We start from the raw sequence: 16,296 nt of genomic DNA on the forward strand, positions 1-16,296 counted from the left end.
GAATGCAACATGGCACCCAAATCATCAGAGACTGCAGGAACTAAACACTGCACTTCAAACACCTTGGTTTCTGTCCTTCTCAACTCTTCCTCCAGATTCTAGGACTTTGATCCCAAGCCAAGTCATCAGTCTTTCCCATGACAGCATTTATGTGTACTGAATTAGACTAAGATACATGGTATTTATACAGTTTGTACTTGCATACATAATGAAAACAGAATATTAGTTTACATTTTTTAATTAAATCGTTTAAAATATGAACTTTTTGACAGTATTCAGATTTGTTCATATACATTAGTTTATTTACTGAAATTGAACTATAGCCGGTGTGCAATACCATTTTGTACCATGAGATGGTGTAGAGAGTCTATCCATCTCCTTCCACGTAGCCAATTCAGGGTTGTTGAGAGGGTGCTGGAGCCCCATGGATGTCTTGGACACAGGTAGAACACAACAACTTGTCACAGAAAGACCCCAACTCTAGATTTGAGCCCAGGACCTTCTTGCTGTGGGGTAACAGTGCTAATCACTGCATCACCATACCACAGGGTTTACAGAGTTAATGTCCTAAATGTCATAGGGTGAGAGGCACCCTGAACAGAGACCTGTTTAACAACTCTATTCTATAATAGTTTTTACAAATTGATCTATGGGACAAGAAATTCCAGGTAAGTTGCAACTTTTTTCGAAAGGTAAAAAAGTTGGTAGGCAGTATGCATATGAATAAAATACAATATATACTGACAACAGACAGCGTGAACAATGGCGCTTCCTGTTATATAAAATGTCCACACAATGAGAACCTGCAATGTGTTGACCCATTCTGTCCTGTTATTAAGTGCAGCCCGAGACTAACCTTACAGCAGAGCTCTGAACCACAAAGTTTCACATACAAAAGATATCTTATTATCATTCACCCTAATGTCAGAAGGGCTGATCATGTTAATCCACAGTTTAATACTCTAGCAACCAGCCTTTTCACATAAAAGGGGTGGTGTTGGTAGAATGTCACCAATTACAAAACTCCAGGCAACAAAGTGATTTATTTTAAACAAATCTTCCTATCTAGAACAGCAGCGTGAACATAACAGAAAAGACACTGTGTGGTTATGCAAGTTATTTAAGTAATGTTAAAACCACTGGTGTTTGTGCATTTGAAGTTCCATCACCTAGTTCATCCTATTGGAATGCAGGAAGTAGAACTAACAAAAAGCTGCATAAGTTAACAGGCTTTTCAACATAACCCTTACATTAGGGCATAGGAGTTCCTGCTGGTTTATAATCCACTGTTTCATTAAATTACACCTGAAGTAAAGGATCTTCATAGTACAGAAAACTAGGGTTGAATGCCATATGGCAATGGATCCTGCTGAGAGGCAAACCACCTTTCTAATGCTGAAAACCGAGGGTTAACCCTTACATTACCTGGTTTAGCCCAAACTCCTTTTCATAGTATAAGCATCAAGCCTCCGTTCTACAGTATTTATTATAGGTTATGGAAACTTATACCTGTTTGAAGAAAAAAGCTAATCCCAACCAATAAAAGTACACAGCACACAATGACACAGAAGACAAAGGACTACACATTCAGACTCCAAAGACCATCACTGCCATGCGTCGAAAGCATGGGAAAAAAGGTTTAATGTGTCAGATGAGTTACTCTGATGTCAGACTTTCATTTTCCTATCAGTGTAAAATTCAAAAATCCAGGCAAATCATACTAAATACGGTTCTTTTAATTATATTAGGCTTAGGGACAATTAAGTTAAAATACAATATGATTATATATAAACACTGTCAAGATTACAATGTACAATTAACAAGAATTTGTGCATGACACTGAAAAAGAAAAAAAAAATCAACATTAGCTAAAACACCAGTTTAACTGGTTTAGTAAATGCATCAAGAATTTGAATGTTTGTGCCGTCACTTTGTTGTCGCAGCTTCCATTAATATGAAAGACCCCACAGATCTGAGAGCAGTGTGAACAGAATCAAAAATCACATGTTTCAGTCACAGAGCATCAAACCGTCGCACAATGAATGAGCAGAAGTGTGAAGCAGACAGGTGTGGTGATACTGTGATGATACTGTAGGTGCTTAAAGGAGAAAAAAAGTGCATGCAAATAACTGATTGTTCACAAATGTAGCTTTAACAACTACAACAACTAGCTGCTGATCAAAATTCACAGTATATTATGTGGGGAGAAAAAAAAACAAACTAGACTAAAGTAGCTAATGTTATGCTTCCATTTACATTATTTGCTTTTAGTGTGAACAGAATAACAGCCATCATGACTATGTGCGACTATGCAAATGGTTAAATGCAGCACAATAGTTGCATTTAGAACTTTTAGTAGTGGTTATTTTGGAAACATGACTTAACAGAGTATGCAGCAGGTTTCTCTCAGGACATCTGCAGGACCCCCACGCCCATCTTCCTTTTATTTGGCACCATTTTGTAGCAGCTGTTAGAATTTCTAAAGAGAAAAGCTTGTAGTTAAATAGCTTGGTTAATTTGTCTTATTAGTGACCGCAACTTTGGTTGTCGTCCTAGAACCCCAAAATAACAATAAATGTGATAAAACTGCAGTGCCTGCTATTCTCTCCAAGACAGCAGATTGAGCTTCTAGGTGAACGTGACGCATTACTCCTGTCATGCAATGGCTCAACAAGTCGTTAGTGGAAAGAATGTTTGCTATGCTTCGAGCAAGCCGAACCAGTTAGTCGAGAGCAACGTAATGCTGTGCTGAAAAAGGCGTCTTCCAGTTAAGCGCTCTGTAGGAATTAGGTTAGACACGCATGTTATGCAATTGAGTGCGTTCATTTCAAACAAGACTATGAGTGCTGTCACCAACTCCATTCTGCTTTCCTATTTAGACCTTTTAAATTACATTAGCCAGTCAGTATATTCACGATTTCTTAAGAGTTTTTTTTGTTTGTTTGTTTTCTAATATCACAGCCTGGCAGTTGTGCTAATAACGAGTGGCATCGTCATAGGACGTCACATCCTGTTCAAAGTATTCCTCCAGCTTCCACTGCAGGGTCTCAAATGTAGGCCGGTCCTGTTCATTTTCCTTCCAGCAGTCCTTCATAATGTCATACAAGACTTTGGGGCAGTTTGCGGGGCATTGCATCCTGAAGCCCTCAGCCAGTTTCTGGACCACCTGAAAGTTTGTCATTGCTGAAAGAATCACAGACTCACATCAGTACTAATCTTACAAGCTGGAATTCTTGCTAGATCTTTGTATTTGATAGAAATCAAATCTCACCTGGGTACGGCATCTGGCCAAATGTCACAATCTCATACAGCAAAATTCCAAAGGACCAAACATCAGATTTGATAGTGAACCTGTTGTCATGAATGGCCTCTGGAGCGGTCCATTTCACAGGGAATTTAGTTCCTTCTTTGGCTTCGTACACATTTTCGCTTTCTTTCTGCAAGCAAAAAAAGGCACAAAGATCCAGCCAAAAGTGATCATCAAAGCACATCAGTTTATTCCTGCAGTACAAACATGTGATGTGATCCTGACAGTAGTATAATAGATTCTGTGGATTAGTTTGAGGAGTATTTACAAGTTATGCCTGAAAGCAAGCAATTACATTTAGTAAAGAATGCAGGTTTTCTGAAGGACGTATGACTGGAATGAACGGCATCATGAAAGCGTAGAATACCAATTTCAGTTTTACACTCACCATGAAAACCCTGGCCAGGCCAAAGTCAGCCACTTTGCAGATGTTGTTTTCGCCCACTAGGACATTTCTGGCTGCCAGGTCTCTGTGGATGTAGTTCTGTAACTCCAGAAAAGCCATGCCTGATGCCACCTGTGCAGCCATCTCAATTTGATCTGAGATACGCAGTGTTCTACCTTTATCCTCTGTAATCCAAAGAGAAAGCCAAGTTACTGGTCACAATCTTACACACACACTTTTTCTTTTTTTTAATGAAGCATGCCGGTAAGGAAACAAGTATAGTTAGTAGAGAATGCTAGCTTCTCAAAGAATGTATCTATTTAAGTCTGTCACTTTGACAGTAACAAATTCTTTGTTCCGACTACTGTGTCTATGTGGTAATTTCTATGATTTCATTTCTCTGCCTCCTCACATGTGACCCCAACTCTGCCAACAAGAGCTCAAACTGCCCTGCATAGATGCATACAAAAGCATTTTGGATAAAGCTTTAACTTCTGGATATAACCATGAAATCTTCCCTGCTGCTGGGGAACTGGATGAACCCAGAATATCAGTTTCTTTCTTTACTTGTTTAGAAACATCAGGACTAGCTCATCTTGGCTTGATGTCTTCTTAAGCCAGATAACACACACCAATTAGTTAAACTGCAGGAATGTCTTAAAGACATAAAGACCTGGATGGCCGCTAACTTTTTGCTTCTTAATTCAGATAAAACTGAGGTTATTGTACTCGGCCCTGAAAAGCTTAGAAATATGGTATCCTGCCAGATTCTTTCTCTGGATGGCATTACCTTGGCCTCCAGTAACGCTGTGAGGAACCTTGGAGTCATTTTTGACCAGGATATGTCCTTCAACGCACATATTAAACAAATATGTAAGACTGCGTTCTTCCATTTGCGCAACATCTCTAAAGTTAGAAATATCCTGTCTTAGAGTGACGCTGAAAAACTAGTTCATGCATTTATTACTTCCAGGCTGGACTACTGTAATTCATTATTATCAGGATGTCCAAAAAACTCACTGAAAAGCCTTCAGCTAATCCAAAATGCTGCAGCAAGAGTCCTGACAGGGACTAGAAAGAGAGAGCATATTTCTCCTGTTTTGGCTTCCCTTCATTGGCTTCCTGTTAAATCCAGAATTGAATTCAAAATCCTGCTCCTCACATACAAGGTTTTAAATAATCAGGCCCCATTTTATCTTAATGACTTTTAGGAACAACAAGTAGGCCTGCAGAGCGAGAGCGAAGTGCTCTAATAGGGTGATATGGTACTACGAGTATTTAAAAGTAGAATGGGAGGCAGAGCCTTCAGTTTTCAGGCCCCTCTTCTATGGAACCAGCTTCCAGTTTGGATTCGGGAGACAGACACTATCTCTACTTTCAAGATTAGGCTTAAAACTTTCCTTTTTGCTAAAGCATATAGTTAGGGCTGGACCAGGTGACCCTGAATCCTCCCTTAGTTATGCTGCAATAGACATAGGCTGCCGGGGGATTCCCATGATGCATTGAGTTTTTCCTTTCCAGATCTCTCTGCATTGAATCATATCTGTTATTAACCTCTGTCTCTCTTCCACAGTATGTCTTTTATCCTGTCTTCCTTCTCTCACCCCAACCGGTCGCAGCAGATGGCCGCCCCTCCCTGAGCCTGGTTCTGCCGGAGGTTTCTTCCTGTTAAAAGGGAGTTTTTCCTTCCCACTGTCGCCAAAGTGCTTGCTCATAGGGGGTCATATGATTGTTGGGTTTTTCCTCTGTATCTATGAAGCGCCTTGAGGCGACTTTTGTTGTGATTTGGCGCTATATAAATAAAATTGAATTGAATTAATTTTTGGGTGCCAGGGTGCTGGAAAGGAGAGTTCGTCCGCTAGTCGAACCTCGGATACAGGAGGAACAATGCGGTTTTCGTCCTGGTCGCGGAACACTGGACCAGCTCTTTATCCTCTCCAGGATACTTGAGGGTGCATGGGAGTTTGCCCAACCAGTCTACATGTGTTTTGTGGACTTGGAGAAGGCATTCGACCGTGTCCCTCGGGGTGTCCTGTGGGAGGTGTTGCGGGAGTATGGGGTGTCTGGCCCATTGCTACGGGCCATTCGATCCCTATACAACCGGTGCAAGAGCTTGGTTCGCATTGCCGGCAATAAGTCGGACTCGTTCCCGGTGGGTGATGGGCTCCGCCAGGGCTGCCCTTTGTCTCCGGTTCTGTTCATAATTTTTATGGACAGGATTTCTAGGCGCAGCCAAGTGGTGGAGGGCTTTCGCTTTGGTGGCCTCAGAATCTCATCTCTGATTTTTGCAGATGATGTGGTTCTGTTGGCTTCATCGGGTGAGGGCCTCCAGCTCGCACTGGAACGGTTCGCAGCCGAGTGTGAAGCAGCGGGAATGAGGATCAGCATCTCCAAATCTGAGGCCATGGTTCTCAGCCGAAAAAGGGTGGAGTGCCCACTTCGGGTCGGGGATGAGTTCCTGCCCCAAGTGGAGGAGTTCAAGTATCTCGGGGTCTTGTTCGCGAGTGATGGAAGAAGGGAGCCGGAGATCGACAGACGGATTGGGGCTGCGGCTGCAGTAATGCGGACGCTGCACCGGTCCGTCGTGGTGAAGAGGGAGCTGAGTGTAAAAGCGAAGCTCTCAATTTACCGGTCGATCTACGTCCCTACCCTCACCTATGGCCACGAGCTGTGGGTAGTGACCGAAAGAATGAGATCACGGATACAAGCGGCAGAAATGAGCTTCCTCCGAAGGGTGGCTGGCCTCTCCCTTAGAGATAAGGTGAGAAGTTCGGCCATCCGGGAGGGGCTCAGAGTAGAGCAGCTGCTGCTCCACATCGAAAGGAGCCAGCTGAGGTGGTTCGGGCATCTGCCAAGGATGCCCCCTGGGCGCCTCCTGGGTGAGGTGTTCCAGGCATGTCCCACCGAGAGGAGGCCCCGGGGCAGACCCAGGACACGCTGGAGAGATTATATCTCTCGGCTGGCCTGGGAACGCCTTGGTGTTCCCCCGGATAAGCTGGAGGAGGTGGCTGGGGAGAGGGAGGTCTGGGCCTCTTTGCTTAGGCTGCTGCCCCCGCGACCCGGCCCCGGATAAAGCGGATGAAGATGGATGGATGGATGGATGAATTAATTTTTTCCCCACACAATCATTTTTTTGGATGAATTAACCACTAACCACAAAATGTATTCTGTAATGGCCTTAAGGACTGTGCTTTTTGACACAGATTACTCTCACGTGTCCAGCAGCTCAAATAGACCAAATCAGTAAATCTATTTAAATCTATTAACCAACATGACAACAACTATTTCACCGCTCACTCAGCTATCTTTATCTCATGGGAGATATTCTTTACAGTTAACATCTGATCTCTTCAGTCAAAACTATCAAATACAAATACATAAAAATTCTAATAATTACAAAGATCTAACCAACCTAGAACCTTAGATGACTCCTGCTAATCTGCTTTAAATCAATGAAAACAAAAGAACACAGAGTCAATCTGTCATATATTACAGGCCAGTAGATAACTTGTAATTGTCTATTTACAGCAGAGCAGAATGAGTCACTCCTCAGTAAGACTGCTATCATCACCTACTTCCTTTAACCATATTTTTTAAAACGTGAAGTCTAACAATCCAAGACAGTGATATATTTCTTTTGTATGTTCTAAATTCTTTACACAATGCATCTGATCTGTTACTAAAAGATTAAAATCTCGGTACCATGGCCTCTCACTGGTGATAACTTTTTAAAGAACAACAGCAGCAGCAGCGGTGGTTCTGTCATAAAGCAGAAGCTGTTCAGAATCACAGGTGCAAAATAAAGAGTGTGGCTGTCTTACTTTGAAGGTACTCCAACAGGCTGCCATTTGTCATCAGCTCTGTGATTATGTAGATGGGCTCCTCCAAGGTGCAAACGGCATACAGCTGAATCAGCTTGGGGTGCCGCAGCCTCTTCATGATCTGAGCCTCTCTCAAGAAGTCCTCTGCGTCCATGGTGCCTGTCAGAGGTGTGTAGTGATTTCATGGTTGTATACTGGCACTCAAAGCAGCTTAGAAATATGGTCATTTTTGTTGAACCCAGCAATGCTAACTGCTCTGCCAACAAATACAACTTGTTTGTGACATACATTTAACTTTACTTTTAAATATATTATCTTTATTTATTATAAGCTATTTTCAGATGGGTGCAAGTGGGCATCTTTCCAGAAAAACCTACTGCTAATTGGAATGTCAAAGGAATCTTCTAAGAAGCTTTCATGCATAGGAACTTGAGTCATATCCCATTTTCAATTCATACGGTTGAAGATCATATCGGCCCACCCAACTTGTAGAAGCAGTACTTATAGGCAGGTGTTTTATTTTATACAGCTGTGGCCATGGAAGTCACTGTAAAACTTGAATTTAATCATTTGGATGGATAAGTGAATACTTTGGTAACATAATCCATCAGTAAGGACAGATAGATGGAAATATACCAATTAGCAGTCACATAAAAACACAAAAGGCATATCTTTATGAGCACTGGCAAGTGAAGTGAATAACACCGATTATCTCTTCACCATGGCACCTTTTAGTGGGTGCAAAGGAAATTTCTTTCCTTAAATTTGATATGTTCGAAGCAGAAAAATGGCCAAGCATAAGGATTTGAGCAAGTTTGACAAGAGCCAAATTATGATTTCTATATGGCTTGGTCAGAGCAATGATAATTTGGAGCTCTTTTGGAGCGTTCATAGTCAACAGTGGTCCAAAGAAAGACGAGTGGTGAACCAGTGACCAAGGTCATGGGCCGGAAAAGCTTACTGATGCATGGTGGGACCGAAGGTTGGCTCATGTGATCATGAGCTACTGTAGCTCACATTGCTGAAAAAAATGTATGCTGGTTCAAGATGTCCGAATGCACAGTGTATCACAGTTTACTGTGTACAGCGCTGCATTGCTGCAGAACAATGAGTTTCCAAGCTGACTCCTGTACACTCCTGAAAGCACCAACAATGGGCGCATGAACATCAGGACTTGACCATGGAGGAATGGAAGAAGGCAGCCTGGTCTAATAAATCCCATTTTGCTTTACATCATGTGGATAGCCAGGTGTGTGTGGGTCGTTTACCAGGATGCTCTGTGGGAAAATGGCAATCCAGCAGAGAGTTTGATGCTTTGGGCAATGTTCTCCTGGAGAACCTTGGGTCCTGCCGTGCATGTGGGTGCTACTAACATGTACCAACTACCTAAGCATTGTTTGAGAGCATGTCCACCCTTTAATTGAAATGGTAATCCCTGATGGCTGTGGCCTCTTTTAGGTTAATATGCCATAAAACAAAAGTTGGCTAAGGAATGAACACTCAGGGCTGTTTTGACAGCAAAAGGGTCCCAACACAGTTTTAGGAAGGAGGTCATAATAATATGTCCCATCAATGTAAACACCATTTTCATTATTAGCTCTAGTATCTAGAAGCACGCAGTAGTCAGGTGCTAATGATAAATAGCTTATTATTGGTTTAATAATTTGACGACAACTTCATCGGCTGATTAAGTTTCTTTATGTGAATCACTCTTTTTGTAGTTTTTAAGAGCAGCCCTATTCTGACAAGGTCAGAATGTCTGAGTATTTGTCGTTTTGTGTACCTGGTTTGAGAGTCTTCACGGCAACCGATGTAGTTTCATTCCATATGCCTTCAAAGACCTCACCAAACTGTCCCGCTCCAAGCTTTTTCAGTAGTTTGATGGAGCTACGATTGATTTCCCATTGGTCCACTGTGTTATAGGACAGACCATAAGTCTGTGGAACTTCTATCTGCAGACAGAAAGAGTCACAGATTTAAAATTAGTTAATTAATTAGATAAATAAATACAAATTATGCATCGTGCGTGGCAGCATAGTTTGTTTTTTACCTTTTTGCATGGCTCACCCAGACGTGCACAGAGGCCATCAGACTGTCGGGAGTAATGTTCCACTAACTCCTTCAGTGTTTGAAACGATTTGGCCCTTGACACATAGTAGTGACCATTGTCCAGTTTTCTCAGCTTGTAATGCTTCACCTTTCCATTGTCAAGCACTGTAAAATAAGTTAATAAGGCAACATTTGAACATCTCAAACACTATCAAAGATAAAAGTCTGAAACTTTTATTAGTCTTTCTTACTCTCAAAACGAATCATAGTCTGTAATATGGGACAGATAAATTGGCGCACTGGTGATGTAATGACCCTTACAGGAAATGCATGAGACTTTCTATACTAACTAGTTTATATTTCTTTACTTAAAATTATTATTTTTATTATTATTATTATTATTGTAATAGGACTTTTATCAGAAGAATGATAATTATGTTTGTAGCAGCAATACATTTTTTAAAAAGTGGTAAGCAAAAGATTTCTGTTATAAAACAGCATCAATATTTGGATTGCAAATACTCCATAAGGTTATCAGCTGGCTTTAATAAATAAATATAGCAAAAATTCAACCATGGTGGAAAGAGCAAGGACAGAGTGGAAAACAATACAGATAAGAGCTCAAAGAGATAAAGTGATCCTACTATTTTTTATGGCAGTGGAGACCTCGATTAAACTTTCTGACCTTTAAACCATTAGTCACTAAACAATGCTGCAGTGTCAGGGAAAGTGTGCATCCAATAGTATGGGAACAACAAAATGTTAACTATGTGAGAGCTGACCAACTTTTAGTAACAGTGTCAACGTCTTTTTGAAATATTCTCTCGCATAAGGTCTCTGGTTTTATTTTGTCTTGTTTTAATATTTTACGGTCTACATTTAAAATAAAACACTGTGGCATCCCATAAATGTTTAAACAGGTTCACAAGACTTTTACAAGTCAAAAAGCCACAGTAAAAGCAAACACAAGTGAACTTCCTAAAATGCATGTGACAGCATTATGGTTAAAGAAGTAATAAAGTCAAACAGCTGATTGCTGTCACTAGTCACAGTTCCTACCAGACCAAGTAAGACTGTAGCAAGAAAACCCCTGAGTGGACTAAAGTGAGCAGCTAGTAAGTGTGTTTTATTGGTTAGTAATTCAAATTTTATCGCTAAGAAAGAATATCTTTTTACAATATCACATTACTTTAGCTGATTTCATTCTGAAGCATTTTCATTTATAGGACCTGCCGGGTCCCATATTCACAAACACTCTAAAAATCAGTTACGACAGTTCCAAACTAAGAATTTCTAGCAAGAACTTAGAAGGGATTTAGAACAAAGTCTCTCAAACTCTGGCTAAAAAGAGACTTAAACCAAGGCATGACTGAATATGCAGGGCTGTTTAGGATGTAACCCATTTAATTTTATTAGCCAACTTTCAGAGGAAACAACTTTACACTTCTGGTCATTTATCCAGTTAGAGGAGCGGGGAATGGAAGAATAGGCAGATATTTCACAAGGTTTGGTTTTGGAGACACATACCACAGAATGGACTAAAACAGTTTAAAAGCCCATTTTTCAAGTGAGTTTGTGTAGGACATTACACAAGTGCTACTAAACCCCCCCCCTTCTCGATGTCTTATTTTTGCATATTTGTCACATTCATCATCAAACTAATATTAGACAAAGGTATCCCGAGTAAACACAAATGATGATGTTATTTATTGAGGCGAGAAAAGCTATTTAAACCTGCCTGGCCATGTGTGAAAAAAATAACTGAACAGAATTTATGGAGTCACAGAACTATTAGCATGGGTGCATTGTGTTGCTCACTCATTTTGAAAGAAGGGAAAATCATGGCTATACTACTTTAATTTTCACAAGCAAAAAAGCTATAAAATTTATTTGATGACATTGACTTCAAAAGAGATGAAGTCAAGTGAGAGGTTACCTGACAGTGAGAGGTCTCCTTTCTGACTTTCACAGTTTCTGACGAGAAAGGCTCCATGCTTGTTCCCTCCAGCCATCAGCATCTTCTCAGCATCCAGCCTCTTGGTGTCAGGGAAATACCATCTGGACATCAGAATGGAAGCAGGATATGTCCATATTAGCAATGTTGCAGGGAAGACATGTTTCTGGACTGTCAATGCTTAAAATAAAAACTGCTGACACAGATATATCTTCTGTCATTTTATTTGGGTTTTAATGTTATTTATTTCCCAAGGAAACCAAGAAATCATCACAAGACAAATTTTAGAGTCAACTCTTTGCAAGTTTTCCAACACCGAGCAGATAAATAACGGTCACAGACAGAAGTCAATGTTTTACATGTAAATTAAGTAAAATCTTATGGGCAATCTACCAGTATCAGGAATCATATTAACCACTACACCTTGGGCTCACTTTGTGTCTGCGTGTGTGTCCTTCAATGACCGTAGCCCTTCTATAACCAAGCTATGATATTTATGCTCACTTGGACTTTAAAAATCTAATTGAAAGAGTAAAAAAAGTCAAATCTGTATTTGAATGGTCTGACATTTTGAAAAGTTATTTTGACAAAAAAACTTTTTTTCCTTTGGCAAATATACTTCAACTAGATAGTTACACAACATTATGACTTTGTTTAACCTGTCAGAGTACAAAATTAACAACACGGGGATTCCCATTATGGGCAGAGTAAACCAAGAAAAACAATGATGTCACTGCACAGTTGCAGCTTAAATTAATTGTACGTTTGCATCAGTGCAAAAACACAATAAGTTTTCCTCTTTGAGTCTTAACTGGCTCATCTGGGTGCTTTCCCTTTGTAATGCTCAAAATCAAGTTAAAACTGAGGGTTATTTTCCAGTATTCACACACTTCAGACATATACAGTATCTCTGTCGAGAATTAGAGTGAGATTAATCAACAACAAATTCAAAGAGAGCCACATAGTGCCAGATGTAGAATTCAAAGGATTTCAAATCATAATCATAAACTACACTGTCTATAATGGAACAAATGTACCTGCGGGAATATTGAGTCATAAAACTGACTGATTGAGCTGTGACACCGTTTTCCATTATTAAAACAAAAGAGCTGATCATCTCATCGATAGGATTCTCTCCCTAAAATTGCGGAGTCTTTAGAAAGAACCTTCAGATGACTGATCTAAACTGGCACTATATCCTGAATATAATGTTCAGAGTGCTGTATGTTTCCATTTTTACTAAAGTACTGGTAGTAGATTCTGCTGTGTAAAACTTGATTTCTACTATTAGAACAACCACCTCTTCTTAATCACTGCTTATAGTCGAGGCTCTCTACCAGTCCACGTTACATTTGAGCCAGATTATTTTATGTGGTTAATCTAGATTTGATTAAACTGACAATTAAATTACACACTACAAGTTTTGTCGACTTGTTCTGAACTAACGAGGCCTGACTTTTAGTTTTCCATTAGTTATTTACAGATAACGGCTTTCCTGCAGGTACACAATGTGGCAGACTGGATAATTCATTGTGTAATTGCATTATGGAACAGGTCTGCCTATCTATTAGGTTTGCAACTGGACAAACTATGACACAAATAATGCCAAGACTGATTACCTCTTGAACTGGGTTTATTCTTGTAAAAAAAAAAAAAACCCTTCCATTATTAGTTAGGAATTTGTGTGACGTCATCTTTTTTCCAACAACTAAGCTACACATGGCAGCAAAGAAAAAGGTACACATTCCAGGATTGGTTGCTCTATAGTACCGTGCCCTACACAGGATACCTGAAGCTGAATTTATGACAAACCAATCCTGTCTTTATTCTCAACACTAGAGTTAAATGGCATGAAATGCCAGCAATGTGGCTTTAATGTGTGGTTCTGGTTCTTGTTTATGATCTCCACCTTCAACAGGAATCATTAACCTGTAAAGCTTTCCCAGCATTTCCTGGTCTCAAGGTGAATGATTAACTAGTTTCGGCAAAGACTTTAGGGATAAGGAAAACACGCAGTTACATTTTACAGCCTTTTACCCGTGGGACATGACTGACTATTCAAATGTTTTAAAAACGTCAATCTCAGGCAGAAATAGAACAGTAAAACACTTAAATCACAGGCTCAAGTACTTCAAAAGAATTTTGAGGTTTTTGAGGTACTTCTGCATCTTCTACATTCTGTCACTTTAGAATTGAGAGTGAACTCTAACGACATCGCCTTTACAACACTGTATTTACCATTCAGCTTCAGGAAGTATGTTCTTTTTAGTTGTTACTACCAGTTAAGTTAATACATGTTTCATTGGAAGAAATCCCTTCAAGGAAATTTAAATGACAAAGTAATTTAAGATTAGCTTCCTCCTCATACAAACCTATTCCGTTGATGACTGTCGATGACCATTTGTTGCAGTTATTTAGCATTAATAAATACATTTTTAAAAAAGAAATATATATATCTATATCCATATCTATATATCTATATCTATATACAAACATTTTAAGTGTTAGATTAAAGAGAAAGTTTCACTTTTTGTTGTCATTTTCGACACAACTGATATGAGAGGATTACTCTATGATGAAAATCCCTGCTGTATGTAACCCTTCTGTAAGTAGAAGAATATGACTGTGCGGATACAATTTGACTTGACTTTCCTTGGAAAGGAAATAAACATCTATTTTGTAGTATTATTGCCTATTTCCCCCTCTAGATTATTTTAAACTCTCAAAAAAAATATGTGCATTTACTTTGACCTGTAATTGATAACAAAAAAAAATGTTAACTCGTTTTTCAAGTTGTTCTTCCATTCCCAAACAAAACAAAAATGGCTCCCCCCCTCAAAAAACAAACTAAATAAAATAAAATAAAAACCTTCAGCTTGGGATTCAAATAAAACACATTTTTTTAATGGTTAAGTTTGATAAATTATATAAAGAAGACTTCACATGATCCTTCATACAAAAGCTATACTTACGGTTCGGCATTAATGCTCTCCACAGGCGCCACATAGTTAGCAGGGATGTATCCCTGTTTGGAGGCTGACACCCCGGTGAGGGCTTTAGCGAACCACCAATCACCGGCACTTTTGTCCAGGGCCTCTAAAGTATCCCCCGTGTTGAAGCTAAGATCCTCTTCTGTGCGAGCAGAGTAATCATACAGGGCGACATAATACTCCACATCAGCTGGTGGCAGCGGCGGTAAATCTCTTGTTGAATGAAAGCTCTGTTCGTCTTTGTCAGCAGCGCTCAAGTTTTTAATAACCGTCGATTTTTCCCCACGGTCGGTCTCGTCTCCAGAGGGGCCATTTTTTTTAAAACACCCCAAAAAACTGTCCCAACAGGCAGAAAACCTCTTTTGGATCTCCATGGTACTTTCGTCAATCACAGTCGGTCATTGTTTTTGTCAGGAATAAACAAGGAAATCGTTTAGAGAATCCGTCCTCCTGTCTTTATGATCCACATCCCATTAAATACAAGCGCATTTATTTTTCCCAGTTTGGGATGGTGGCGGTCTTTGACCTGAACACACGCCCAGCTATCACAGATCGGTGTGAGGGGAAGGGAGCGGTAGTTTAAGTGTGGATCTTCGTGTTAGAGGATCGGTCTCACTGTTCAGGTAGCAATCACCTGCACCTGCTCAGGAATGGGGAGCGGCTCGCGCTCACTCTCCACTGGGGTGACGTCACGCCTGCGCTTATAGTCGGGTTAGTCACGCGTTATGAATGTGGGAGAATTCTGATTCATGACACTTTTAGGAATATTTTTTATACATAATTTTCCATTTTTAGAGGCTCAAATGTAATTGGATAATTGACTGGCAGTTTCATGGCCAGCTGAGGCTTTTTACATTGTTATTTTATCACTAACTGAGCAGATAAATGTATTGATTTTACAGTGAATAGAAATAAATATGCTCATTATTTCTCCTTAATGTGACAATTAGCATATAAATGCTTAGAACTGTCATCATGGAAAGGTTTATCTTTATATAGGTATAGTTGTGTTCTCCACTTTGCATGCAGTCCTCATACAGTCATCAGGCTTGAAAACCTTATCTTTAAACCATATCTTACTTATCTTTACTCCTCAAAACATACCTGTCATTGTAGCCTGGTAGTGCTACAATGACAGGTGGTTTGTCCCCTCTAATCACATTTTTTTTCCTCCAGAAGCAGACTTGACTTGTCCATGTGTGCAGCTTCAAATTTCAGTCAAGACTGAAGGTGTTAGTTCTGAATCAGAGGCTTTCTTCTTGGTTGTCACCGTCTCAGTCATGGCAATGTAAAACTCTATTAATATTTTCTAACAGTTCATGGCAAGCTTGAGCCCTGGTGGTTCCTGGATTATTCCTGAACATCCCAATAAGTTTCTTCTCATCGGATGCTGACAGTTTGTGTCTGTAAATGTGTGTGTGAATGGGTGGATGACTGGATATGTAAAGCGCTTTGGGGTCCTTAGGGACTAGTAAAGCGCTATATAAATACAGGCCATTTACCATTTACCATTCTTGCAGGGGTCTTGGCAAAGTGGTCATACATCTGAATACGTGTACTTCCATGGAACTGTGTAAAATGATATCTTGGAATCTGTAGTTTTTAAATGGTTCCAAGAGACCTCCCCAGTTTGTGTAAATCTACAACTCCTTCTTTACTGAGATCTTTTATGTCAAATGTGTTAATATGTCAAGTGTTTTCTATGTTATATTTGCCATTCCTGACCAGATACAAGTGATGACTAGCCAGGTCTTACACCATGAAGAATCCAAATGAGGATCTTTTTCATT

The 16,296-nt window shown here is 39.9% G+C and overlaps 1 protein-coding gene and 1 long non-coding RNA gene across 2 annotated transcripts in view; one reads left to right on the top strand and one right to left on the bottom strand.

The window, feature by feature from the left end:
* Positions 1-16,296, top strand: part of LOC145420611 (uncharacterized) — a 250,083-nt gene that overhangs the window by 28,826 nt on the left and 204,961 nt on the right. The gene's annotated exons all lie outside the window — the stretch shown is intronic.
* Positions 1,600-15,119, bottom strand: frk (fyn-related Src family tyrosine kinase). Its single transcript, XM_026193947.2, has 8 exons — positions 14,489-15,119; positions 11,499-11,620; positions 9,564-9,727; positions 9,297-9,465; positions 7,514-7,672; positions 3,696-3,877; positions 3,272-3,437; positions 1,600-3,183 (listed from the first exon to the last, which is right to left on the bottom strand). The coding sequence occupies exons 1-8, from the start codon at positions 14,878-14,880 to the stop codon at positions 2,975-2,977; spliced, it is 1,563 nt and encodes a 520-aa protein (XP_026049732.1). The 5' UTR covers positions 14,881-15,119; the 3' UTR covers positions 1,600-2,974.

The sequence above is a fragment of the Astatotilapia calliptera genome, chromosome 15 (assembly GCF_964374335.1).
Source record: "Astatotilapia calliptera chromosome 15, fAstCal68.1, whole genome shotgun sequence".
Taxonomy (NCBI): Eukaryota; Metazoa; Chordata; class Actinopteri; order Cichliformes; family Cichlidae; genus Astatotilapia; species Astatotilapia calliptera.

Bases quoted from the DNA above. Each gene is read 5' to 3' on its own strand.
- frk (XM_026193947.2), bottom strand. From the start codon at position 14,880: ATGGAGATCCAAAAGAGGTTTTCTGCCTGTTGGGACAGTTTTTTGGGG. The intron at 7,673-9,296 runs GTACACAAAACG...CACCTCTGACAG, and splicing joins CGTGAAGACTCTCAAACCAG to GCACCATGGACGCAGAGGAC. The intron at 3,878-7,513 runs GTAAGACAGCCA...TTTGGATTACAG, and splicing joins CCTGTTGGAGTACCTTCAAA to AGGATAAAGGTAGAACACTG.